The 26,465-nt window shown below is 37.2% G+C and overlaps 2 protein-coding genes across 15 annotated transcripts in view; one reads left to right on the top strand and one right to left on the bottom strand.

The window, feature by feature from the left end:
• LOC101745504 (dol-P-Man:Man(7)GlcNAc(2)-PP-Dol alpha-1,6-mannosyltransferase) overlaps positions 1-2,301 on the top strand; it is a 7,901-nt gene extending 5,600 nt beyond the window's left edge. Inside the window, exon 8 of the mRNA XM_004921784.5 lies at positions 258-2,301. Within this exon, the coding sequence (XP_004921841.2) occupies positions 258-1,440 (1,183 nt within the window). The 3' untranslated portion in view covers positions 1,441-2,301. The remainder of the gene's footprint in view (positions 1-257) is intronic.
• Positions 2,292-26,465, bottom strand: LOC692444 (ecdysteroid-phosphate phosphatase). 14 transcript variants are annotated; one of them, XM_038020190.2, is made up of 14 exons: positions 26,189-26,454; positions 25,789-26,029; positions 24,978-25,173; positions 24,670-24,759; positions 22,154-22,326; positions 19,789-19,927; positions 13,733-13,825; positions 10,259-10,438; positions 8,129-8,175; positions 7,600-7,760; positions 6,122-6,288; positions 5,505-5,640; positions 4,647-4,753; positions 2,292-4,425 (listed from the first exon to the last, which is right to left on the bottom strand). In XM_038020190.2, the coding sequence occupies exons 1-14, from the start codon at positions 26,392-26,394 to the stop codon at positions 4,184-4,186; spliced, it is 2,178 nt and encodes a 725-aa protein (XP_037876118.2). In that variant the 5' UTR covers positions 26,395-26,454; the 3' UTR covers positions 2,292-4,183.

The raw sequence follows: 26,465 nt of genomic DNA, 5'->3' as shown, positions 1-26,465 counted from the left end.
ATCGACTTTCAGCTTTTTTTTTTATTCAGCTTAGAAAAGAAAGATGGATACTTTAGAAAATTATTACTGGTGGTAGGACCTCTTGTGAGTGCGCGCGGATGGGTACCACCACCCTGCCTATTTCTGCCGTGAAGCAGTAATGCCTTTCGGTTTTAAGGAAAAAAAAACAATTTCAATTTTTAGTACAAATCGGCAATTTCATACTTTAACCCCTAATATTTATTACATTACGAGTTACAGTTCTTTTCTTTTGACAGGTTCCACAAATTGGTGAAAAATGAGCCATACGTGAATGTACACATTTGCAATCTCGCGGCTCAAACTGGAGTTTCTCGTTTCACTCAAATTCACGATAATTGGTTGTATAATAAAACTGAAAATTTAGAACCACATCAGCTCGAAGACTACACTCATCTCTTAATTGAAGCTAAAAGCAAATATTCATCGAGTGTCAAAGCATTATCTGAAAGCCACGAAATCTTAGATAGCATTGAATCGTTTTCACATATCACTATAAATTATAAGTTTATACCACCAATAAAAATAAAGACAAAACCTGCCCTGTTCATTTTAGAGAGAAAGAATTTTAGAGAATATCCATATGGGCTAGTGAAAGATGATGGTAATCTGCCATATAGTATTGAAAATGAAATATTAACAAACGAAGATTCACTGGAACAAAAAGAGTTATTATATGACATAAATGAAGAAAACATTGAAACTCATGCCTTAGATAATTCTCATGAAGTTAATGAGAAAATTGTTACAATAAAAAACGTGGAACAGGTAACTAATGTGTTGATAGTAGATAGTACTGCTCCTGATGTTCCCAAAACATCGGAAGATCTTAAAGAAGATGTCTCAGCAGAAATCAAAGATAGGTTAACGAAAGAAGATTCGTCAAAATTAAAAGCCAAAAAAGCCTTTGATGACTTAAAATTGTTAAGGCAAGCCAGGAAAAAGAAAGCCATTGAAAAAATTAAAACGGAAACTCGCAAAGAAGTCGTTCAATCGGCAAAAGATAAACTAAGAGAAATAATGAAACGCCACCAACATATCGCTGAAGAAATATCAGAAAAAAAAGATATCATATCAGAAGTGTTAGTTTTGGATGACTCTGTAAGTAAACCAGAAGAAGACGGAAGAGGAGATATACCGGAATTAGAAGATGTACGTGGTGAAGAAGAGTTAGAAAATCAAGATCATACAGAACCACCCAAAGAAACATTGGGAAACATAGTTGAACTAAGCGAAGAAAATCCTACGAACGAAAATCTAGATGCTATAGTAGAAGAGGTTATAGTGAGACTTATAGATAGAAAAATATATGATGATAAAACAAAACCAGAAGATATTAAGGCTGAAGATAGAAAGATGATACAAAAAATTGTAGAAGAAGTTATCTCTGAACGAATGAATTATACTAAAAGTGAGACTTGATTAATGTAATATATGTTGTTGAAGTTTGTACATCTATATCTATACTAATATTATAAAGAGGAAAGATTTGTTTGTTTGTTTGTTTCGAATAGGGTCCGAAACTACTGGACCGATTTGAAAAATTCTTTTTTCATTAGAAGCCGACATTGTCCCTGATGAACATAGGCTACTTTTTTAATTTTTTTTTATTTATTTTTTTGGTTTCATGTGTGTTTTAATGTTTCCGAAGCGAAGCGAGGGCGGGTCGCTAGTCTTTACTAAAGTAAGATCTATTTGTTATTTGTCTCTCTCTGTCATAGTTCACATATTGATGATGACCTTACGTTTTGTACTTATTGTTCACAAGCCCAGGTTTTTTTTTTACTACTTTGTAAGTCTGTTGCTCATTTTATAGTTGTTCATGATATTGCTTTGTAGTTATATTAAACAACAGTTCTTGTATACTTATTGTTTTAATGTGATTTGTATGTTATAGTGTTAAGGCTAATGTTGCATTTCTTGCTTTTAAATATTCGTTTTTCTAGTCAAGTATCTCGTTAGTTAGTTCTATGCATCGAAACTTTGTTATTAAAGGTGTCTTTATATTTGTTCATGGAGTCATCAAATGTCCATAACACTCATCCTTCGTGTCAATTACATTTTTAAAGGAAATGTGAAATTCTAATGTCTATAGTATCTAATGAAAAATTTTAAATGTCGAACCTTAAGTGATTAGATGGTAATACGTTTTACGGCCAAGAAAGTTTATGGTACTTTTTTGTAGTTTTAATTTTTATGATTTTCATAATGTTGTGTAGTTTGTATATCAATTGTATTTTATGCTGAATTTTATTAAATAAAAACAGAAGATATGTGTGTTGACTACATATTTTATTTCTCTCCTTACTCTTACAACTATTACAAAACATATCAAGTGTATACCATATTGCGACAGTGAGTTTTGTTCGAATCATATCATACACAAAAGTTAAATTTTCGAATGTGATTATAAACTTCAGTTCGAACTGTTGGTTTTAGCCCACTTATCTATTGCTAAAAATAATCCTCTATTTGTAAAAAAAAAAAACACGGATTATAATTGTATCTAAACACATATCAGTTTAAAATCTAAATTATTAATTAATATTATTAATATTAAAAACATAAAGAAAACCAATTCTAATCAGTCTAACGGATTATCACATTCGATAAACGCAAAATAATAATAGAATTGTTAACAAAATTCCGAAATGAAATATTTTTAATTGTCACCAAATACTCGAATAAATACTGGCCACTGGGCACTAGTATGATAAGTGAATTCTCGATTTTTTTAACAATTCTACTGCACCTGCGTGTATACGTATGTATATTGGCAAATGTCCCGGTTTACTAATTTACGTGCAATCTGTTGCTGATTGCTTACACAATATAAAAGTGATTAAATACGTTTTTTTTTTGTTTACTTATAACATTAATGAGTACACATACTTTAAACATAGAGTTGAAATAGAATACAATTATTCAGAACAAATAGAAACAAATAATTATAAAACTTAAAATGGCAACGATCAATAGGTGTAATATTTGTTTACTTTGTTAAGACTATAAAAAATTAATTTTTAAAATTTGTTTACATATAACGGATGACGCGAGGAACGCCGGACAGACTGCTGATTGCATTTGTTCACGAAATTTTAACTTACAACTAAGTTTAAGTTCAGTTTAGCAAATATTTACACGAGACAAGATCTTGTATTCACGAGTTCAACTTTCCAAACTGCAAACCTTATTCTATTAAACGAGAGTATTATAGATGTCCTTATGATCGTTTTTGGGATCGGTGTGCTCAGCAGAAAATCCCCAGACTTGGCTTATTCATTAGGGGCGCTGGGCGGGACAGGGACATGTTTAATTTGATTGAAATGCCATTTTTGGGATAGGATTTAAAAAAAAAAAAATGTCTAAAAGTTATGACCACGGAAAAATGACAAGTATACTGAGAAGTAAATGAAAGCGTACGATGGAAACGTTATATTATTTAGTCTTGAGTTCAACATTACCATTTTCACTTAATGATATTTTACTAGTACATTATTGAGATTTCAGATTCAGCAGCGATCCTCGACATAAATAAACCTCATTGAAAAATGATTTGATACAACATATATGATGACTAATTTTTTCTGTACCATAATTTAAAAACGTCAATTTTTCGATCTATTTCATTGTAATGATGTGTTCACTATCAGCAAAAGTTTTTAAGAAACTTCAAATAACTATAAAAGATCTATTTGAATTGGGTGCGTCTTTATTTATTTATATTAAAATAAAATTCTAGTAATATTTCATTCTAATATCTATATAATATCTAGTAATGTATTTTTGATGATTGACATACGAGAAGAACATTATATAATAATATTGCTAGATTATAAATTTATATAATAAAAAAGTGTAATTTTAATTATAACATTATCATAATAATACATGAATATATTATTATCGTTTGTACTAGATTATAAAAACCAATTAGTTACAGAATTAGTAATTATAAAATATTTTGACATTTAAATTATTCTATCAATCTTATAAGAGTACTGCGCTTATACACGGTGTAACAGGACTTAATATATGTATATTATAATATAGCAAATGCAAAATAAAGGTAAAATACCAACAAAGTCGAAAAATGAATTTGATCAAATCGCATTATTTTTTTTCTGAAATTTAGCTCGAATACAATCTTACTGGCTAAATTTCGTTATTTTATTAGTATTCTCCAGTCGAACCTTCCAGAACTAGAGTTGATAGAGGGGGGACAGGGAGGCGAGACTACGTCCCAAGGCTTGCCTCTCATGGCGCCGAGGGCACAGTACGGAACCTTCAGCAGGTTCCTACCTATTTCGTATGGCTGCACGTCCTCCATGTCGTCGCGGAGTCGGTGCAGCGCTCCCACCATCTGGTCCAGTGTGATCGCGTGCCCAATGAATATTACGTTACCGCCTGTTAAAAAAAAATCTTTTGTGAATAATATTTTTTTTTCTCTATAGTTGTCGTTGTAACCATACTGAGACCTTAGAACTTATATCTCAAGGTGGGCGGCGGCATTTACATTTTAGATGTCTATGGGCTCCAGCAACCACTTAACACTACGAGGGCTGTGAGCTCGTCCACCCAAATAAATAATAATTAAAAAAAATTATCATCAAAAATTTTGCGATTACCGTCTTTTTCGGTGTCGTTGACGGCGGCCTGCATCGCTACTTCGCCGCGTTTGAAGAACTCGTCCATTGTCTCGGCAGATGCATCCATCTCGACGTACGGTTTGTAACTAAAAAATGAATCGCATATTTCTGCATGAACTAGTAAAATATGAGGGGTTCTCTTCGGGTTATTGGCTGAATACGTCACTGGACCGTGTCACAGGGCAGTATTTGTCTGGTAACGATCTCTCACAGGGAGACAGGGGCTTACGAAAGAAACCTTTCGGAAAATATATTCGTACAATTAGTAACAATTACAGCGAAGAGTTCTTGCCTTACGAGTATAAGGGAATTTACGATTCCAAAATTCGAACTGTATTTTTTTTTCACTATATTAACAATTAATTGTACTACGAAAAAAAACTTCCTAAAAAGCAAAAAAAAAGTTATACAGAAGTCCTTTAAATACATAATATACAAACTACTGTATCCACAAACGTCACTTTCTAAACGGGACAGTGTGCTTAGTGCGAGTTTTTTAACGTTCTCGATAGCGTAAAAGTTAACTCAACTTTGTATGCAGTTGGAACAGCGCCCCTAGCGGCAAACGTAGGCAATCGATCCCATTACACACTTTAAACTAACTTTTACGCTATCGAGAACGTTAAAAAACTCGCACTAAGCACACAGATCGACGGACATACATCTCTCTGTCCCCACTAAAAATTTTAAAGCCCTCAGTACTTAACTATCAATTTTTGTTTTTTTAATACATATCATTGTTAAATTATATTCTTTAATAAACCTTTCCAATAAACACATTAATCAGACAACCTGGAGCGTGCGTTTTCATTCGAATCAGTATAAAGGATTGCTTACGTCATGTCGACGTTGAGGCCGGCCTTGCACAGTTCGATGGGCGTCATGAAGTCGATTCCCTTGGGCATGTGCCAGTTCTTAAACTCGAACAAGCCCGGCTCTACTTTGATCTTCACGGACGGGTCCGCACGCAAGCCTGTACACAAACAGAGAGGATCTCAAGTTGAGTGAAGGCATGAACGCTGTTGATGTCTATGGGCTGCAGTAACCACTCTATTTTATTTTACTGGTGAAAGGATCTCTTGTGAGTCCACACGGGTAGGTACCACCACCCTGCCTATTTTTGCCGTGAAGCAGTAATACTTGAGACCTTAGAACTCATATCTCAAGGTGGGTGACGGTATTTAGGTTGAAGATGTCTATGGGCTCCCGTAACCACTTAACACCAGCTGTGAGCTCGTCCACCTACCTAAGCCATAAAAAAATATTTAAAAACCACACTATTTAATAGCACGTGGCCGTCAAATCGTCCCCTCATCTAAGCAACAAATATAGTTTATTTTATATACGCATATATCACATCAGCTGCGTTCGTTTCGCCGGTTCTTAGGAATGTGGCACTTCTTCGAACCGGTCGTAGAGTTTATTTTGCCTTGGCTAGATCAATAACAACTTACCGTCCAGGAATCCCTGAGCAGTCTCGACGCATCTCAGCGCCGGCGAAGCGTACACGTGCTTGATGGAGACGCCGGCCATCCTCATCCCCTCCCCCACCAGCTGCGCTTGGAACCATCCCAGTCTGGTCAGCGGGGTGTCTTTCACGTACCCTCCTTTACCACCGGCTCTGATAAAATCAAATTTGTTAGATTAGAAATAGAGTACATTTATTAAAGAGAAATAAAATCCAAAAAAATTAATGGCAATGATCAACAGGCGTAATAATTGGTTACTTTGTTAGACGACAAAGATTGTTTGACAGCAAAACTTGCGCCTTCTAGAAAGATCTAGGAAGTACTGTTTGAGTTACCGAGCTCACGACACCTCTCGTAATTAAGTGGCTTAATGTTATTGGTATTAAAGTGCATAGACAACGTCTGCTTCGAGCGAAAATAGGCAGAATGGTCCCCCACTCAGATACAGTACGGAGTCACAATACGCTCACAATTGATTTATTAATTTGACAGATTTGATAGATATATGAGTCGTCTATTATCAAAGGTGGCAATTTGTGCATTTGGACAAAAAAATGTTATTGATATGTCAATACAGATTGAATTGAATATAATCGTCTCCTTCGAAGAATACGGTTCAAAACCTGCATTAAATAAAGGTTAATACTTAACCTGTTATTTATCTAAGATCTCGTTCAGAAGAGTTTTGTGACTGCCAATGGAATACAAAGTCAATAATTCGTTTTTCTGATTTACCAATAATTGTCCAAAAGTCACATTGCCGGCTTTGATAATAGTCGACTCATATCTTAACTTTTTTTCCTCTACCTATTCGCTGGTAGCCAAAGAGGTTATTTCAGCTACGCCCGGATGGTTAGGTGAGCTCACGGGCTCAAACTGAAAAAAATAGCTAACACTAGCGAGAGTAGTGCTCCGCAGAATCTACCATCGGATCGGAATCGTGAACCACTGAGAAGATCCAGCGTTTTTTTTCCTACCTACGCTGATATCCTTGAGAGGCTATTTCAGCTTCACCCTAACGTGTGTAGGTGAGCTCACGGGGCTCAAACCGGGGTGTTGCTAACACTGGCCTTAGCAAGAGCAGTGCTTCGCAGAATCTACCACCGGATCGGAAACGCGACTCACTAAGAAAATCCGGCGAGAAACTCAGTGGGCTATGTCTATGGTGACCGGTGCTTGTGGTTCCTAATAGCACCGTTAATGGATAAGATCCAGCGAGAAACTTAGTTAGTTCGCTCGTCGAACTCTTCGTCGTAATCGACGAGTTCGGCAAGGACGGTAACCGGTGCTTGAGAGGCCTAAAAGCATCGAGAATGAATCCGAGGGATCCGACAAGACAATCTTTACTTATACATAAGAATAGTTAATGAGGTACAGTTGGATCGGTGCGAGCACCACGGGCCTTAGGCGACGGTCGCGAACCTACGAATGCGAAGCTATAAACCGAATGCTGCGTGTGATACCTGTGCGCCAACTTCAGCGGTAGGTTCAAATCTTTCCGCACGTAGGTATCGTTCTCGAAGCAGTGCGGCACCCAGGGCCCGTACGTGAGGTCGACCCGCTCGCCGTGGCGGAGGGCGAACACCCAACGACGCGATTTTGAAGTACCATTCGTTATGTTATTCTGAGATTAAATTTATTAAAAACCTTTTAAAATAGCTCAAATGGCCTAGTTATGAAGTACGGTAAGGTAACCCAATTACACTCTCTCTCTCTCTCACACTCCCTCTCTCTCTCTCTCTCTCACACTCCCTCTCTCTCTCTCACACACTCCCTCTCTCTCTCTCTCTCCCCCTCCCTCTCTCTCTCTCTCCCCCTCCCTCTCTCTCTCTCTCTCCCCCTCCCTCTCTCTCTCTCTCCGTCTCCTTCTCTCTCTCATCTTCAAGCTAAATTCAACCAATGCTGAGTGTTGGTCTCTTTATATGCATTCCATTCTGTTCACTATCAGCAAACAATAATACACAGTAATAATGTATCGAAACTTTTACTGACCTTCATTTCTTCAGCTGCCTTCGACAATTCCCAATTCATAGGTAATCCTGTAAATAAAAAAAATAAATAACGTATCTTTTCAAATAATACAAAAAAAATAACTAAATGTCGATAATTGATCTTTCACATGCACCTTGGTTGTGTCTCAGTCTTATTGAGCAATCAGATAGCTCAGACAGATCAGATAGCACGTAACCATTGTGGTTGGATGATCACGTTGGAATCGAAACGTTAATAATGAAATTCCGAGAGAAAATTCTAGAATCCGGTCCGTTTAGAAAGCACGTTTTCTAATTGGAAAACAGCTGTGTGACGAATACAAGACATCCCTCGTAGCTTAATTTATATAATTAGCTGATATTCGTGCTTATTGAATTAAACATGATACAATAAACGTCTAGCGTATGATCCGCACGTTTTGTCTGCGCAAGTCTGCACTTACACTTAATTTCAATTTGAAATGACTAACTGGATATCATAAGTTTAAATAGCGGTACTTATTAATAGGTCTTTTTTTATAATTGAAAGATTACTGGTGGCCCGAAGGCCTTTCCAGTTTCACCAGGACAGGTGGGCGAGCAGAGGCTCGGCCAAGAGGGGTGGGATTTGCTAACAACTGCCCGAGCGCCTCTGAAGGAGACCTAACAACTCAAGAGCAATTGCTTCGCGAATGAATCTATTACCGGATCGGAATCGCGACCCGCTGAGAAGATCCGGCGAGAAACTCAGCGGGCTGATGCATGGGTTAGGTTGCACGTCGACCTCTTTGTCGAGTTCGACGAGTACGGTTACCGGGGTCCCTAGGCCTGCTCCTAGTATTAGAGCTGAAGGCGTCTAATGCAAAGGTTATTGGATCTGATGGATCCGTAAGGACGTGTCTAGGGCGTCGACGGTGATTGACTCCTGCATGATCAGGATTCGGGGAGTAGTCAGCGGCAGCAACGATAAGGCGATAATCATGACGCATAGCCTTATCGAAGTACTGTTCCGACGCTGACTTCATGTATTTCTGAATTGATTCGAGACCCAGGTCGTCGTGTAAGTCAACGTTCCTCACGAACCACGGAGCCCCGACGGCTAACCTGCAAAAGCGGGATTGTAGGGATTGGAGGGTGTCTATGTGTGTGCGGGCCGCGTGAGCGAACACCACACTCGCGTAAGTCATGACGGACCTTATGCAAGTTTTGTAAAGTGTCACCTTGATCGAAGGGACATTTTACTCCGCTTACAGATCATGGGATAGAGTCTGCCGAGAATAAATGCGGCACGGTCGTGGACTGTTTTTATATGCGGGCGGAATGTCATGGATGCATCCAGGGTGACTCCCAGGTACTTGACCTTCCTGGCCCAAGGTATAGGCTGGCCGAAGAGGGTGATCGGGTTAATAGGTCGTATGGGCGTACAGGCTTATGATCCTTTGCGGTTTGCGGATCCATTGTCACAATCCGTGCCGATTTTTTTCGAGCAAGGTAATCTTGCATTTTCTGAGCAAGAACTCTGGGATGGAAAATTGGAACAGATGGAATCTTATTAAGAATTAACTTTATTATAAAAATTTAATTATGATTGAATGAACTGGTATTAAGTAATTAGACCACGGAAGTCCATATTGAAAAAGCGAAGAAAAGTGTTTTAAGTTTTATATTCAAATTCGGATAAAAATCTTGAAAAAAAAAATTATAGCTAGTCAACAGTAAACACAGCTGCGCTATACATGTGTTTTCATTCAAACTAGAAACTTTGAAACTTTATCTTTATGTGGTATTTTTATTTTTCTAAAGTATTGTACCTCTCAGTCGTAATATTATTACTCAGACTTATATAGCTTATGTATTGGCATACTGAAAGAATATCTTTTCAATACAATCAAACTTTAATATTTATTATGACCGATAAAAAAAACGAATATACGAATTTCATAGTTTGTTATTCATACAACATTAACCAGTAATTTTAAATTAAATTAAAAAAAATTCTAACTATTCCACATTTTAAATCATGCACTAAATATTTGAAACGTGTCATCTCATTTCGTTATCATAACGTTTGTGTCATGCATGATGTTTGCACATGAATGAATACCTTTTTTTCTTTTTCCCGGCCCAGAAAAAAAGAAAAAAGAATGAATACCTTGCGTTATGGTGAGTATGCTGTCGCTTCTAGAATTCATTACTTCGCTCCAATATTTATCCCATTCCTGGTACGTTTCCTCGGACTTCTTGTATGCCAGATCGGCGGCGTCTTCGTGAGGATATGTCGCGGCCATTTCACTATCGGTGTTCGAACCCGATTCAGATTTACAATCCGAGCCTAACACGAGACACAAAACTATAAAATACACTGTTAATACTATCATGTCTGTTGTAGTTTGACGTCCGTTCAAATGGCTATAAAGACTCATGTACTTATATCAATAAACGTTAGGTGATTTAGTTGTCTTTATAAACGTCGCAGAAGATACAGTGTCGGGTTTAGTGGGGGCTGTGGGGGTTCACCGCACGCTCAACCCGTCTCGCTTTCCAGAGAACGTTGCCGCTCAAAATTAGAACAATGATCTTTTTATTACATTTATTATCTTTATAATGTAATGCTTTTAATAATCTTTATATATAAAGATGAATTGCTGTTTGTTAGTCTCGCTAAAACTCGAGAACGGCTGGACCGATTTGGCTAATTTTGGTCTTGAAATATTTGTAGAAGTCCAGAGAAGGTTTAAAAGGATAAATATAAAAATATAAAAATGCTCGAAATATAGATAAATATAAAAATGCTCGAAATTAAATAAAAATAACAATTTTGTTTTTCCTTTGATGTGTCCCCGTCGGACGGATTCCTTTTGTTTGTTTTAAGTTTATTTTATACCAAAGTTTAGATTTTTTTATTTATCGATTGAGGCACTACGAACTCTGCCGGGTCAGCTAGTAAATGATAATTATTAAGAATTATTATGAAAACATTTATGTTACCAATAATATCGGATAAACCTAACGTTTTTTCATTTAAATCAAAACTTTAAAAAAAAATGTAATAAAATAATTTACTAAGAAGGGTAAACTAGATGATCATGGGTAAACTCAAAATCGGGCGGATATCTTAGACCTTAGGATGTAAGATTGAAGCCTCAAATTGCATTGACAGTATTGGAGTCCCAGCGGAAACAGAAACAGCTCAATAGCAACAATGAAATTTATTAAACTGACATGTATTTAATACGAAATTCAGATCTGAACCTTAGTACGTCTATATGCACTTTAATAGCTATCTACGTTAGATACGAAAGATGATAAGGGTTCATCAATCTTTAATAAAACGTGTCTAATCGTTTTTAATTTAATTGAAATGAATTTAATCTGAGTGAAGATTTCGGACTTTTTATTTGCTCTTGTAGCCAGACGAACACGCGGTCTACATGATGGTGAGCGCGTCGCGCATGGACGTCAGCAGAGCCAAATCCTTGCCTAATGTAAGCTACTCTCCACAAGACTCGGTTGAATAAGGACATGTCATAACGCTCGGGAAACACCGTAGAGGAGAGCTCATTCCAAAGCCAGATAATGGCAGATCTAGTAAAAAAGATCTCTGGAAACGCACTTTGGATGAACGCAGATAAGATCTAGCGGAAGATATAGCGAAATAAACATTGTTACGCGCTGGGGTTAGAGATAATTTTTTTTTTACCGAAGTACAAATTTAAACTGCATTAACACTTAGGACACTTAACGAACACTTTAAAATTCTCAATTCACTTCTTCCGCTTTGCTTTAGGTGATCCGTTCGCTGTTTCGCTTCGGGTAAATTCGATTAACTGCCTTCGTGACATCCCTGCAACGCTTTTATAGTCGATACGACATCCCTAGAACTATCGAGAACATTCCTGTCAAGTCGAATATTTTCGATATGCGCCATTTGACAATAGATGGCGTTGTACTTCTCGAGCGTTTTCGACCTTACTAGATCTTTTAATATTCGTTTCTGCTATTCGACGCTAGATGGCGTTACTCTTACCGGCGTAACAATATATTTATTAGGAAGAGCGAGTTCGTCAGTGAATACATTTTTGTTAATCTGCAATTATAGTGAATATTTTGTCTGCACTACACGAAGTAAAAAATAGAAGCGTTCGAGATGTGGTGTTGGCGAAGAATGCTCCGCATACCGTGGACCGCCAAGAGAAGAAACAAATCTATTCTCGAGCAACTTCGTATAGAAACGAGACTGTCGACGATTTGCTACCAGAAGGTTCTTGGTTACTTTGGTCATATTGCTCGGCGGCCACCAGACAACCTTAAAAGATTGATTGTGGTGGGCAAGGTAGAAGGGAAAAGACCCGCTGGCCGGCCACCAAACCGTTGGTCGGATCAGATAGCTGCGCTCACTGGACTCTCTGTTACGAACGCCCTGAGAGAAGCCGAAAACCGAAGCAAATGGAAGCTGAGGGTACAAAGAGCCACGAAGGGCTTTCAAGGACACGACCTTCAGCAATGAAGTATTCGACTAAGAAGAAGAAGAAGACATAAAGTGTAAGGTTTGTCTAGAAACGTCCAGTTGTTAACATTCAAATGTTCATAGCCATTGTTGCGTGTACCACCCTGCCTATTTCTGCCGTGAAGCAGTAATGCGTTTTGGTTTGAAGGGTGGAGCAGCCGTTGTAACTATACTTGAGACTTTAGAACTTATATCTAAAGGTGGGTGGCGCATTTACGTTGTAGATGTCTGTGGGCTCCGGTAACCACTTAACACCAGGTGGGCTGCGAGCTCGTCGACCCATCTAAACAATAAAAAAAATACTAACATGGTTATTAAAATAAAGGCCTGTCTAAGATTTCGCTGATATGTTATTATTTATACCTATGAGTAAGAAAAATGATAAATAAATAAAATAAAATAAAAATATTTTATTAAACATGATGACACGATTTATTATTTATAAACAATGCTATTAAAATTCTTAACTCAGGGTCAATGAACGAAATGTTTATCAGCTGATTTAATGTTTTTTAATCTTAATTGAAATTGTTTATCTAAATGAATATTGCTTTGGTGATTGAACGGGCTAAAGAGGTCTACTTGGCTATCGGAGCCCAAGTCTTCCATTACGGGCCCAAGTTCACAGATCGCAAGATCACAGAGCTGTCTCGGCTAGAGATATTTATGGGCCAAGATATTACGATACAAACAGGCAGGTTGTCTTAATATAATTTTGAGCTATATGAAAAAAAAATCACATTGAGGTTGCGGATTCTTGACTTTGACAACCCTATTCCATCAAAAAAAACAGATGCGTACGTGTTTATTACGAACAACCAAACATTCATATTTTATTAACAGAGTTCAAATTTATGAGTTTACTATTCAATTCTGTTAACCGGATTCCATATTTATCATCAGACCAGCTCACCGTAACACATGATAATTTTATGAATATACCTAATAAAATATTGTTTGCTTCCAATGCTTGGAAAAAAATTTAATTATAAATCTACAGCATTTAAAAACATTCTAAACGAAATAGCAACTAGAAAGACATAGAATACTGTTATATAAAAATCAGTTGAAGTCTGAAACAAATATAGTTTGATATCTAAAATCTTTGAAGTAACTCACAGTTGTTTCCAAGTGAGACTGCCTTATGTAAGGTCCACGCGTCAGTTTCCGCGGTGCGTCGCGTGTACACAGCAGGTAGATACCCGTTTAAGCCTTAAAAAAACAATTGATTATGAACTAAAAAAGGCCTTGCCACAGTGTAAAATAAACAGTCATCTCGATCGAATGAAGAACGTTATTTAGGACAAGAAAATGACATCTATTGACATGATATTTAACAACGACATTTGACCAACGACAAATACAGCTGTCATTTAATATATATATATTGGCTCTATATAAAACTCGATTAAGAACATTTTCAGTAATACAATTTATGGCCAGAAACGGCTTCCGTTTTTCTTCAGTTTCATTTCAAAATTATATTGTAATACAGCAAAAGCTCATTATTCGCGTTTCCTTTATTCGTGTTTTGACTATTCGCCCATTATAAAAATACGACCAATTTCCTATATTCGCGGCTTAAGATTTCTTTACTCGCAGATCTAATTGGTACATCGGTACATACACATTTATCAAGAGGATTCCAATATTGTAGGTAACTAACCGAATATCCTTTGTAAACGCGTCGTCAAATTGACTAATAAAAAAAAAGTAAAATACACCTACGCCTAAAGTGTGTTTTTATTTTGACACCTAGGAACGTATCACCTTATAACCCGATATGTTTATACAACCTTAAATAATTTTAGGATCGATAAATCGTATCAAATTGACAGATATTTTCGTGATTTGTGACATTGACTTTGGACCGTGACAGTCACGCAGTGCGTGGATTATCTAACAATTCGGAAAACATTCATAGAATAGTAGATCCACTAGATTAGATATTATCAATAAATATTGTGTGTTTGTATTTTCATAATCTGCACGGTGTGCGATAACATTTGAGCACAGATAACGTCAGAAGCTGCCAGTAAATAAATGTTTCATGACATTTTACCAGCAGCAATTTAAACAAAACCTAGAGTTTTACTTCATCCGCTGTTAATTGTCCGCTCATTGGCCTAAAGAGGCTCAAAATAAATCATAACCGTAATAGTATTTTCGTAATTTACAAATGATAAATAGCTTTGTTTGTTTGTTTGTTTTTAAGACTGATATCCCGACGTCGATATTATTAAATTTCAATAAGCTTCGTTAATAGTTTGAATACTGATGACCATGTACCTGTGTATCCATTTCAAGTATTACCTAGAAAACAGAATGTGAATATTGGAACTTCACACTTTTATAATTTAATGGCTGCATCACGTCATTTCGGATCCTCCCGATCCACTAACGGTGCTTTTAGGTACCTCAAGCACCGGAGAATAGCCTCTCAAGGCTTAGGTAGAAAAAAAAAAGGCTGCATAGAAGTGATCGCTTCTAATTTTAACACCGCTAATTGAATTTCTCTATGCGCAGATATCAAAACATACACTTTCGAATCTCTTATAAATACTAAACGATAACAGTTCGATTAATTAATTTTCTTTGTTCCAATAATCGAGTTCCAATAATCGAACTTTGGGAACAATAACAGCGTTTTAACTTCAGCTACGCAAAGGTTCGTTAAAGTTCATGTTTGCATTTCAGAATAATAAATAATCTTGTAAGTTCTTTCGTAAGATCCTTCGTCGCCAAATTCGCTCACTTATAACACATTTTTAAATATTTTAATGTAACTAACATGAAAGTTTTCAATTGAATTACTTATTTTTGTTGTTTTATGTTAAATTATGTATTATTTATTTATTTAAATGGACTATTTATAAGTCGAAGATGCTACTCACGGCTGAAGGCGGCACGTGTGTCCCTAAAAGTATCACAAGCACAACTGACTGACCTTCCAAATTCAAGTTCAACAATCGAAGCAACGCTCTCGTGTTACTCAGCATTTTTCACGTGACCCTGATGTACTATCGCCGACACACAACGCTTTCAGAAAGACGTACCGTCTTAGAATAACTTAACGTTATTGTATTGTTAAATTTAAATAACAATTAAAAAAAAAAAGAATGCAAACACATATTACGCATACATCACTAAAGCTTAGACGCTTCGATTTTTACATTAGAATAAACAATAGTAGCAAAAATGTCGTTATGCACTAATTCTATGTATCGCAGTACGCCGGTAGCGATTAGCAACTACGAAACATTAATGGCATTAAAACGATATCAGCACTGATTAGGTTAGAATTTAAAAAAGGGAAAAATAAAATCCTACGTCTGAAATACAATTACGATTGTAAACATTGAAATGAAGTATTTTTAACGTTGGCTTTTTCAAGAACGTAACAAAACGTTTATTAGGCTTCTCCGTTCTTGAGTTACCTACAAGTACAGTCAAACCTGGATAAGCGAGAGTTCAAGGGAGCACAATCTCATTCTCGCTTATAGAGGTTTCTCACTAACCCGAGTTTCTCGCTAATGCTCCCTCTGAATTTCGATTCGCGATTTTCCGCATTCAAATGCATTCACTATTTTAAGTTTATGACTTTAATGACAGTACTTTAATTTTCCGTTTTTACATGATGCAGAACAGAACTTTCCTTCGCAATTGATGAACAGAACTTTCCTTCGCAATTGATTAACGATAAACTGTTTATTTTTTATTTTTATTTCCTACCTAAGCTGAGAGCCTTGAGAGGCTATATCAGCGTAACCCTAACTTTTGTAGGTGAGCTCACGGGGCTCAAACCTGATGAAGTTGCTAACACGAACCCTAGCAAGAGTCGTGCTTCGCAGAATCTACCACCGGATCGGAAACGCGACCCACTGAGAAGATCCGGCGAGAAACTCAATGGGCTGTGTCTGAGAGTTAATTTACTCGTCGAGCCCTTCGTCGCAAGCGACGGGTTCGACGAGAACGGTGACCGGTGCTTGAAGTACCTAGAAGCACCGTTAGTGGATCGGGAGGATCCGAGATGACGTGTTTTGGGCGACGTCGACTGCTTTCCATTCTGTCCGCAGGATCGGGAATGTAGTTACCGGCGGCCACGATGAGAGGGTTCTCGTGTCGTGCCGCTTTATCGAAGTGGCGCATCGACGCCGACTGCATATACTTACTGGTGGACTCTAAGTCCAGGTCGTCATGGAGGTCGACGTTCCTGACAAACCACGGGGCTCCGACGGCTATCCTGCAAAAACGGGATTGAATAATTTGGAATGACTTTAAGTGAGTGCGGGCCGCGTGAGCGAACACTACACTTGCATAGGTCATGACGGGGCGTATGCAAGTTTTGTAGAGTGTCACCTTATTTCTAAAGGACATTTTACTTCGCCTACATATCATCGGGTAGAGACGTCCTAGAATGAAGGCGGCACGGTCGCGTACCGTCTTGATGTGAGGGCGGAATGTCATCGTACTGTCGAGGGTGACGCCTAAATATTTGACCTTCGGGGCCCACGGTATGGGCTGGTCGAACATCGTGATTGGGCGAATGGCGGGAGCGGAGGTGTTGACGCGCCTAGTCGGGAGGGGGATGCTCAGCGTGGTGTTCGGAGGGCGACCCCTTTTGAAGAGCACCGCTGTGCTTTTCGTGGGGTTGATGTCGATTAAACTGAGTAAGTTCGACAAACAGGACGGTACACAGGCACACGTGTCGATTCGAAAATAATTCGATAAAAGAATACGATAAAATAACAACGTTATTTAGTTCCACGAAATAGAATAGGTTCAATATTCACGAGAAAACCATACAAAAACAATGATAAGAAGTTCCACGAAAGTTAAAAATGAGACATAAAATAGCAGATGTTAAATTTGTAATTTGTTTTGTCATTTGTTCCTCCTAAATAATATAAATAAATAAATAAAGCTCGGCTGTCGCTTATAGAGGTATAGATATGTAGCAGTCTCACTTACGGAGGTCCATGAGGAAAAAACGACTCTCTCTTACAGAGGTTTCTGTTTCTCGCTAATAGAGGTTTTGGGAGCTTAAAATGACGGGTCCTTGCTATTACTCTCACTTATAGAGTTTTCTTACTTATCCAGTTCTCACTTACCCAGGTTTGACTGTATATTAATAATAAACAGGGCATTGTCAATGCACTTTACGAGTATACTTAAGCGTGTCTGTCAATGCGGTTTTGTATTTCGACTAGAGTAGGTACGTAATCAAAATGTTTTTTATAACGAATACATAATTAAATAAGCAATTTTATTATTTCTTTCGAATGGGTCAAGCCTATAGTGTAAATTTCATTAATTGACAATGTTTATTATACATAGTTAAAATGTCACTGAGACAATTTATTCGAAGTGTAATGTTTACAAATTATGTAATACATATGTGTAATTTGTGAATAGAAGATAAAACGATGATTGAATTTTAAAGTCATCAATGCACGAATGTTTTTTAATAACATAATATCTAAAAGTAGACAAAGCAACCCACTTACTTTCTCAGCGGGTCCCGTCATGACTTACGCGAGTGTGGTGTTCGCTCACGCGGCCCGCACACACATATACACCCTCCAATCTCTACAATCCCGCTTTTGCAGGCTAGCCGTCGGAGCTCCGTGGTTCGTGAGGAACGTTGACCTACACGACGACCTGGGCCTCGAATCTATCCAGAAATACATGAAGTCAGCGTCGGAACGGTACTTCGATAAGGATATGCGTCATGATAATCGCCTTATCGTTGCCGCCGCTGACAACTCCCCAAATCCTGATCACGCAGAAGCCAGTTACCGTCGACGCCCTAGACAAGTCCTTACGGATCCATTAGATCCAATAACCTTTGCATTAGACGCCTTCAGCTTCACACTAGGAGCAGGCTTAGGGACCTCGGTAACCGTACTCGTCGAACTCGACAAAGAGTTCGCCGTGAAACCTAACCCATGAATCAGCTCGCTGAGTTTCTCGCCGGATCTTCTCAGCGGGTCGTGATTCCGATCCGGTAGTAGATTCATTCGCGAAGCAGCTACTCTTGAGCTGTTAGGTCTCCTTCGGAGGCGCTCGGGTAGCTGTTAGCAAATCCCACCCCTCCTGGCTGAGGCTTTGCTCGCCCACCTGTCCTGGTGAAACTGGAAAGGCCTCCGGGCCACCAGTAATCCTTCAATCATAAAAAATAAATAAAAAAAAGTTTCTCAGCGGATCTTTTCAGTGCGTGGCGATACCGATCCGGTAGCAGATTCAACGAAGCGCTGCTCTTGCAATTGCTAACATTAGCTTAGTTTTTTTTTAATTTATTTTTTATTGCTTAGATGGGTGGAGTGGAGTGTGAGCTCACAGCCCATCTAGTGTTAAGTGGTTTCCGGAGCCCATAGACGACGTAAATGCGCCACCCACCTTGAGATATAAGTTCTAAGGTCTCAAATATAGTTACAACGGCTGCCCCACTCTTCAAATTCGCGCGACCTCGTCTTGTACTTTTCTGCCCAATTCGCGCGACCTCGTCTTGTACTTTTCTGCCCAATTCGCGGGACCTCATCTTGTACTTTTTAGGCATTTAAACTAATTATTTTTCCCTACCAATCTCAGGTGGCCTAAGGGGCTATTTCAGGTACGGTCAGACTGATAGATGAGCTCACGAGTTCAACCTGAGAGAATTGCTAACACTAGCCCTAGCAAGAGCAGTGCTTCGCCAATGAACAAATTGATAGTAAAACAAAACCATTATAAAACACAATTTTTATGGATTACTAGCTGTACCCGTCCGCTTCGCTGGGCATTTAAAATTAACATTATTATTTCTCACCCCCACAAAGATTCACATCATTAACGCCCCCGCAACTGGTGTAGGGAGTCCAACGCTCATATAAATATTAGCCTATCCATTAAGTACATGTATTTTCTACATGGATACCAAGTTGCAAGTCAATCGGATGCGTGGTTCAGTAGTTATAACGGAACATCCGTAAAAAAAACTGCAGATTTATATATTAGTATAGATATAGATTCTATTAGTAACGCCAATTAATTTAAACTTATTTTACGATTTAATAACGCGTCATTATATTACTTCTGACGTTTTGAATACTTAACAATTTTCGTGGTCACGGGACTTACTACTTATCATGTCTACTGAAAACAAAAAAAAAACGAACATTTCAGGATTTTCTTACCAGTGAGCCATGAAGTACCATGGACCCATCCGTCTGGAGAAATATCGAACTCCTTCTCCTCTATATAAATGTAATCACCGAGCACCAATTCTAGTTCATCGCTGGCTTGAGGCGAATAACCTTGAGTCACTTTGTACACCTATGGGGAAAATGGTATTCTTTAATGGCGAGACGAACTCAGCGTCAACTGGTCAACTTTTCATCTACCAGCGCATATCAGATTGATCGGTTGTATACTTTTGTAAAATTTTCACATTTCAACGTTATAATACCGTTATCTAACCATCAGAAGTTTTTAAGAATATGCATGTAATTTTTTCTTCACTATTTACTTCTAGCAATTTTTGTACTTTTACAAGGACGGTCATTTTTTATTTCTTATTTCTTTTTAAATTTTGTGTGGTACGTTGTGTGCTAAGCCTACACGTTACATTCTATTTTATTTACAAGAATATATAAAGTTGAGTTTGTTTTAAAATCATTATACCTAATGTAGCATATTTCACTGTCGTCGCAGTTTTTTTTTTACTAAGATTATTATTCTGTCCTCATACATACAAAACATCAAATATTCTTGAATACTTTATCATGGAATAATTTGTATAAAGTAAATATAAATTTCAATCAATTTTATAATTAGTTAAAAATAAATATTAAGTAGCAAAACAATTAAGGAACAAAGAAAAGTTTTGTTATTCTCTCGATTGTACTATCTACTATCATTTTGTATGTAATGTAATTAAGATATTTATTTAGTTTTAATTAACATTTGTATTTAAATTCTTCAATTAATATCGGGAAATTTTAAATACGGTACTGTCACGTTATAAATATCGATGTAGAGCTAACAAAACAGTCAAAAAAACATTTCAATTAGAAAGTTATGTGACTGAATCTTAATCTTAGTTTAAGTTTTAGTTTAACACGAGTTTTATTTTTACATATTATCAAAAGATATATATACATATACTAGCTGACCCGGTAGACTTCGTAGTGCCTCAATCGACAAATAAAAGACCTAAACTTTTGTATAAAATAAACTTAAAACAAACAAAAGGAATCCGTCCGACGGGGAGCACATCAAAGGGAAAACAAAATTGTTATTTTTATTTATATTTCGAACATTATCATTCATTTATCTACCTTTTAAACCTTCTCGGGACTTCCACAAATAAATCAAGATCAAAATTAGCCAAATCGGTCCAGCCGCTCTCGAGTTTTAGCGAGACTAACGAACAGCAATTCATTTATATATATATATATATATATATATATATATATAGATAGAAGATAGATTATATTATAGTACAATGACAGTTTCATACAACACTATTGTTGTATGATATGTGCGAACTCTTTCGTTAAATCTATATTTAACGAAAGAGTTATAAGTTCGCAACATTCACGTGAATTTTATGCCAAAATATTTAGACATCAAAAGATATTTCTGAAAGCTGTGTTTAATATTGGTTATCATAAATATATTTTTGACTTTAACTAAGTTTTTCATTGGATTCACCCAAAGAAAATTTCTTCCCCAGAAAATGTTCGGTAATTTTGTCAAATTGATATGGTAGCCCGAATCATTGAATAAATCAATATTAATTTAATTAAGTAGTTAATAGATAGATTGTTTCAATATTATAAGCACAGCAACGCTGTAGGTACTTCCTACATGATAGACAGTTCTATTTTTTCACCTACACATTGATTGCCATGCAGTGTGCTTAGTGCGAGCTTTTTAACGTTCTCGATAGCGTAAAAGTTAACCCAATTTTGTATGCAGTTGGAACAGCGTCCCAAACGTCCCTAACGGCAAACGTAGGTAAACGATCCCATTCCATACAAATATGAGCTAACTGTTACGGTATCGGAAACGTTCAAAACTCGCACTATACTGGTCACCAGTGTCCTACGTCATAGATAATACAGCGTGGAGCACTGAAGTAATTATAGCGATTTCTGTTACTAAGGCGTCGCAATAATAAGTAGACTCTGGGAAAGACGAATTAAGAATTAATTAATAAGAACGAATCGAATCGATTTATATCGACCTAAAAGACTTACATTAACAAACAAAATAATATAAAGTTGTGCAATCAAGCTTTTAGTAACAGAAATCGACTTAATTCCTTCAGTGCGCCACGTAGGGCATCAGTAACCTACATGACAGTCAAAGGGCAAAAGTACCCGCTGATCTAATGATCATGATGATATTATGATGTTATAAACTAGTTCTTTCATTATGAATTTATTGTAACTATAACAGCAAAATCAAACCAGTCGACAATACATTTGATACCGACCTAATATCTCATTTCATACGGCCATATAGAAAGGCCTAGTTTGGAATCATCCCGATTACCTGATGATTAGCGAAACGTGGATCCCTCGAATAAAGCCTGAGCTCCCAGCTGGAGTGTTCGACTGGCTGCATCTCCTCCACCAGGCTCTTCAGATCCTCATACGATGATTCCTCAAAATGGTACGCCAGTGTGATATGAAGAGATTTTACGTGCGCTTCCAGGTTTATTGATGCTATTGTTCAAAAATATATATTAAATAAACTTATTCGTTCTTAATGTCATTCAATATTTCTAGTAAGCTTAAAAATCTATTTCAAGAAAATACGTATTGGTGATAAGTAAACTACGTTACAATATACGTATGAAATAGAGCTACAGCATTTTTTATTACAAAAATCAACTACGGCAAATTTTCTAAACACAACAAACAGAACTAACAGATTCGAAAGAACTAATTGTTATTAAAATAAATGTAGCATATAGGTATATATGTACGTATTATATAAAAGCGTATTTACCTTAGAAGCATGTAGTGTAAGATTAAATTGGCAGGCCGCCACTGAAGAAAAAGGTGGTGTTTTTAGGCTTGAATGAAATAAATACATTTGAATCACGTGCATTTAAATTTTTTAAACTAGACAATTATATTGTTTTATTTCATGCCATGCGACAAACAATATACATAGCAGCAGTTTCATATTAAACAAAGGATATGTAGATTACATCACATTTCGTTCTTTCCACAATTACAGCCTTAATTTTGGGTTAATTTCTTGCACTTTCCCGTTTTAAAAGTTTGGTGGTAATAGATTTTCAGGTTTTTCAGGTAGGTAAGGTATTAGCAGAATCTTCTAAAAAGTTATAAGTGTATTTGCCCCAGTAAATGCTAGAACCATTAAGCAACCTGCATGAGGGCTCGCATCCTCCTAACTTCTCTCATTTATTACTAAGCGATTCTAGATTGCAACCGACAACAATTCGTTACATGATGAAGAAGAAGCAATAATCAACATCAATGTAAATGGCTTCACCCACCTTGTGACATGAAATGTCGACGTCATGCCAGCTTACGGAATCCCCAAGGGGCTCTGCAAGTGGATCGCTAGCTTTTTGGATGGGCGGATCATCACGGTCGTTCTAGACGGTGAATGCTCTGATACCATGACCATTAACGCTGGCGTTCCACAAGGTTCGGTGCTCTCCCCCACGCTTTTCATCTTGTATATCAATGACATGCTGTCTATTTATGGCATGCATTGCTATGCGGATGACAGCACGGGGGATGTGCGATATATCGGCCATCAGATTCTCTCACGGAGCGTAGTGCAGGAGAGACATTCAAAACTTGTGTTTGAAGTGGAGAACTCTCTGGGGCGAGCCTCCGAGTGGGGTGAAGTAAATTTGGTTCAATTCAACCCGTTGAAGACACAGGTTTGCGCGTTCACTGCGAAGAAGGACCCCTTTGTCATGGCGCCGCAATTCCAAGGTGTATCCCTACAACCTTCCAAGAATATTGGGATACTTGGGCTCGACATTTCGAGCGATGTCCAATTTCGGAGTCATTTGGAGGGCAAAGCCAAGTTGGCGTCAAAAATGCTGGGAGTCCTCAACAGAGCGAAGCGGTACTTCACGCCTGGACAAAGACTTTTGCTTTACAAAGCACAGGTCCGGCATCGCGTAGAGTACTGCTCCCATTTCTGGGCCGGGGCTCCCAAATACCAGCTACTTCCATTTGATTCCATACAGAAAAGAGCCGTTCGGATTGTTGATAATCCCATTCTTACGGATCGATTGGAACCTCTGGGTCTGCGGAGGGACTTCAGTTTCCTCTGTATTTTGTACCGTATGTTCCATGGGGAGTGCTCAGAGGAATTGTTCGAGATGATACCAACATCTCGTTTTTACCATCGAACCTCCCGCCACCGGAGTAAAGTTCATCCATACTACGTGGTGCCACTACATTCATCCACAGTGCGTTTCCAGAGATCTTTTTTGCCACGTACCATCCGGCTATGAAATGAACTCCCCTCCATGGTGTTTCCCGAGCGCTATGACATGTCCTTCTTTAAACAAGGCTTGTGGAGAGTATTAAACGGTAGGCAGCGGCTTGGCTCTACCCCTGGCATTGCTGACGTCCATGAGCAACGGTAACCACTCACCATCAGGTGAGCCGTGTGCTCATCTGCCTGTAAGGCAATAAACAAAAAAAAAAGTACAGAGAATACCTCACCCTTAAAACTGAAAATCATGAACACTTCTGAGGAAGCAATAGACAACATGAAAGTATCTTTCAGAGTGGTCTCAGAGTCCAGTGTCCAACTAGTTATTACTCAAACTTAATTCAGTTTCATTACGCATATTATTATTTTGATTTCCTTCATCATGGAAGTTGTTCGTTAGGTACATACATGCAAATCTTAGTATCAGTATATGTATACACTTTACCGATTAAGCCACGAAAACATTAATATATTTAGTATAGTCAAGTCAAGAAACTACTGCTTTGTATTTAGAATAAAAATAGTCACAAAAATGTTATTACATCAAAGCAAGCTGTTAGAATATCCACTCTTACATTTAAGATTCTTTTCTTGTGCCATTGCACACCACGGAAAGCATGTTCCTAATGCATCCAAATGTTCATATGTGTCCACCATTACACCCACTGAAGTAACACAGACATAATGTCAAATAAATAAAGACTATTTTCTTCATAATCAGATTAGGGTCAAATAAGTCAACAGTACCTAATTTCTAGAAATAACCAGTACATGCTGTTTCTAATAATGGTAATAGATATTTAACTATAAAGTTTACATTAAAATAGTGAGAATCTACAATATTTTTTCTTAGATTGATTTCTTCTTTTATAGATATACTTACAAACTGAAGACACTTGCTTGACATATTGCACTGCAATTTTTTTCAAATACTCAGCATGTTCTTCAGAGATAAACAAGCCCATAAAGTTGTGTGATACATAGGGTTCGAGCTTAAGAGTGCATTTAGGTGGGTCACCCACATTCTCGACAACTTGCCGAACTGCTTTTGCTAAATTAAGAGATGTATCATCGGGTGCCTATGGATATTTTTTTACTGTTGCGATTATTTGTTTAGATATGTACTATTATTTCATAAGATATGTTAATAATAAACATTTATCAATCACATCAGTTCTATATCCATCCATTCTTTATAATTATTTGTAATAAATAATAATTACTTTGCATATATGTATGTACAAGGCATAAGCGAAGCATTTCCAAAAACAATGACCATTGATGGTTGTGGTGTCTTCTTTTTTGGATCAATTTATCTATATATTTAATGTGTATAAAATTAATATCCAATTTTTGTAGAACCTGACTAAATTTTAAAATTAGCTGCAGAATTAAAATAGCCATTGTTACAAATGTAACTCATATCTTATATCTGGAAGTGGGGATGAGGATTGACATATCTATTATCTGAAATAATACCTATAGCCCAGTTTCCATTTAACTCTAAAAACCATAGCTTAAATTGTAAATAAATTGTTGGTGGCAAAATATAGTAAATTAAAATAAACCTAAACAATTCAAAGATCTGACAAAAAATAAAATGAGGCTTACATTATTTATAAATGTTTGTTTACAGGGACTATGCATAAATTGATAGAGGAATCAACAGGAATGTATGATATATTTTTTATTACCTTGAAAAAAGATACTAAAGTGATGTGAGGTAAAAAATTATGAGCTCCATTCCAACCACACGTTGCCTTAGACTTATCCCAGAATTCTAGGAGTTGTGAGAGTAAAGGTCCTGTAGGACTGGCATAGAAGATATACTCGCGAGGATCATCAGCATCTATATTCGAGTCACTAACGTGTGTCAATAGCCAGTCAGAGGCGAGTTGAACACTGCGGTTACCAGTTGCTGCTAAAGCTTTCAACCTAAGCAATTTAAATTATATTGTAGTATTATATTTACTGTGGCCCAATTAAGTTTTGATTTCTTTAAATTTGCTTGTACAATTTATTGTGGTTCCAAACTAGATACTACTACTACATTTATTACCACATAATATAGACAAAGTGTCGCTACAAACTTACGCTCTTTGCCTTCTAAAACCCATTTGCAAAAGTATTTGCAGTGGAGAAGCATCTTGTTTTGATTTGCTAGCTGAAGTAACTTTTCGTGGAGGCAAATTAGCCATTTTCCCCAGAAATAAGCATTTACATAAAATATTTCTTATAATATTAGTCGTTATCAGAACCGGCATCAAAACAGAGAAAATGAGAATTGAACTTTTTGACATTTGACAGTTTAGGTTTGTTAAGACTGAACATTGACATTTATCAGAATGTCATTTGACAATCATGGATCTCG

This window comes from Bombyx mori, chromosome 25, assembly GCF_030269925.1.
Source record: "Bombyx mori chromosome 25, ASM3026992v2".
NCBI lineage: Eukaryota > Metazoa > Arthropoda > Insecta > Lepidoptera > Bombycidae > Bombyx > Bombyx mori.
This window is presented reverse-complemented; position numbering and strand designations above follow the sequence as displayed.

Coding starts and splice junctions, on each gene's coding strand:
- LOC692444 (XM_038020190.2), bottom strand. CDS start 26,394: ATGTCAAAAAGTTCAATTCTCATTTTCTCTGTTTTGATGCCGGTTCTG. Junction 13,826..19,788: donor TGGTACTTCATGGCTCACTG/GTAAGAAAATCC, acceptor TGTTTTTTTAAG/GCTTAAACGGGTATCTACCT. Junction 8,176..10,258: donor CATACTCACCATAACGCAAG/GTATTCATTCTT, acceptor TTTTATTTACAG/GATTACCTATGAATTGGGAA.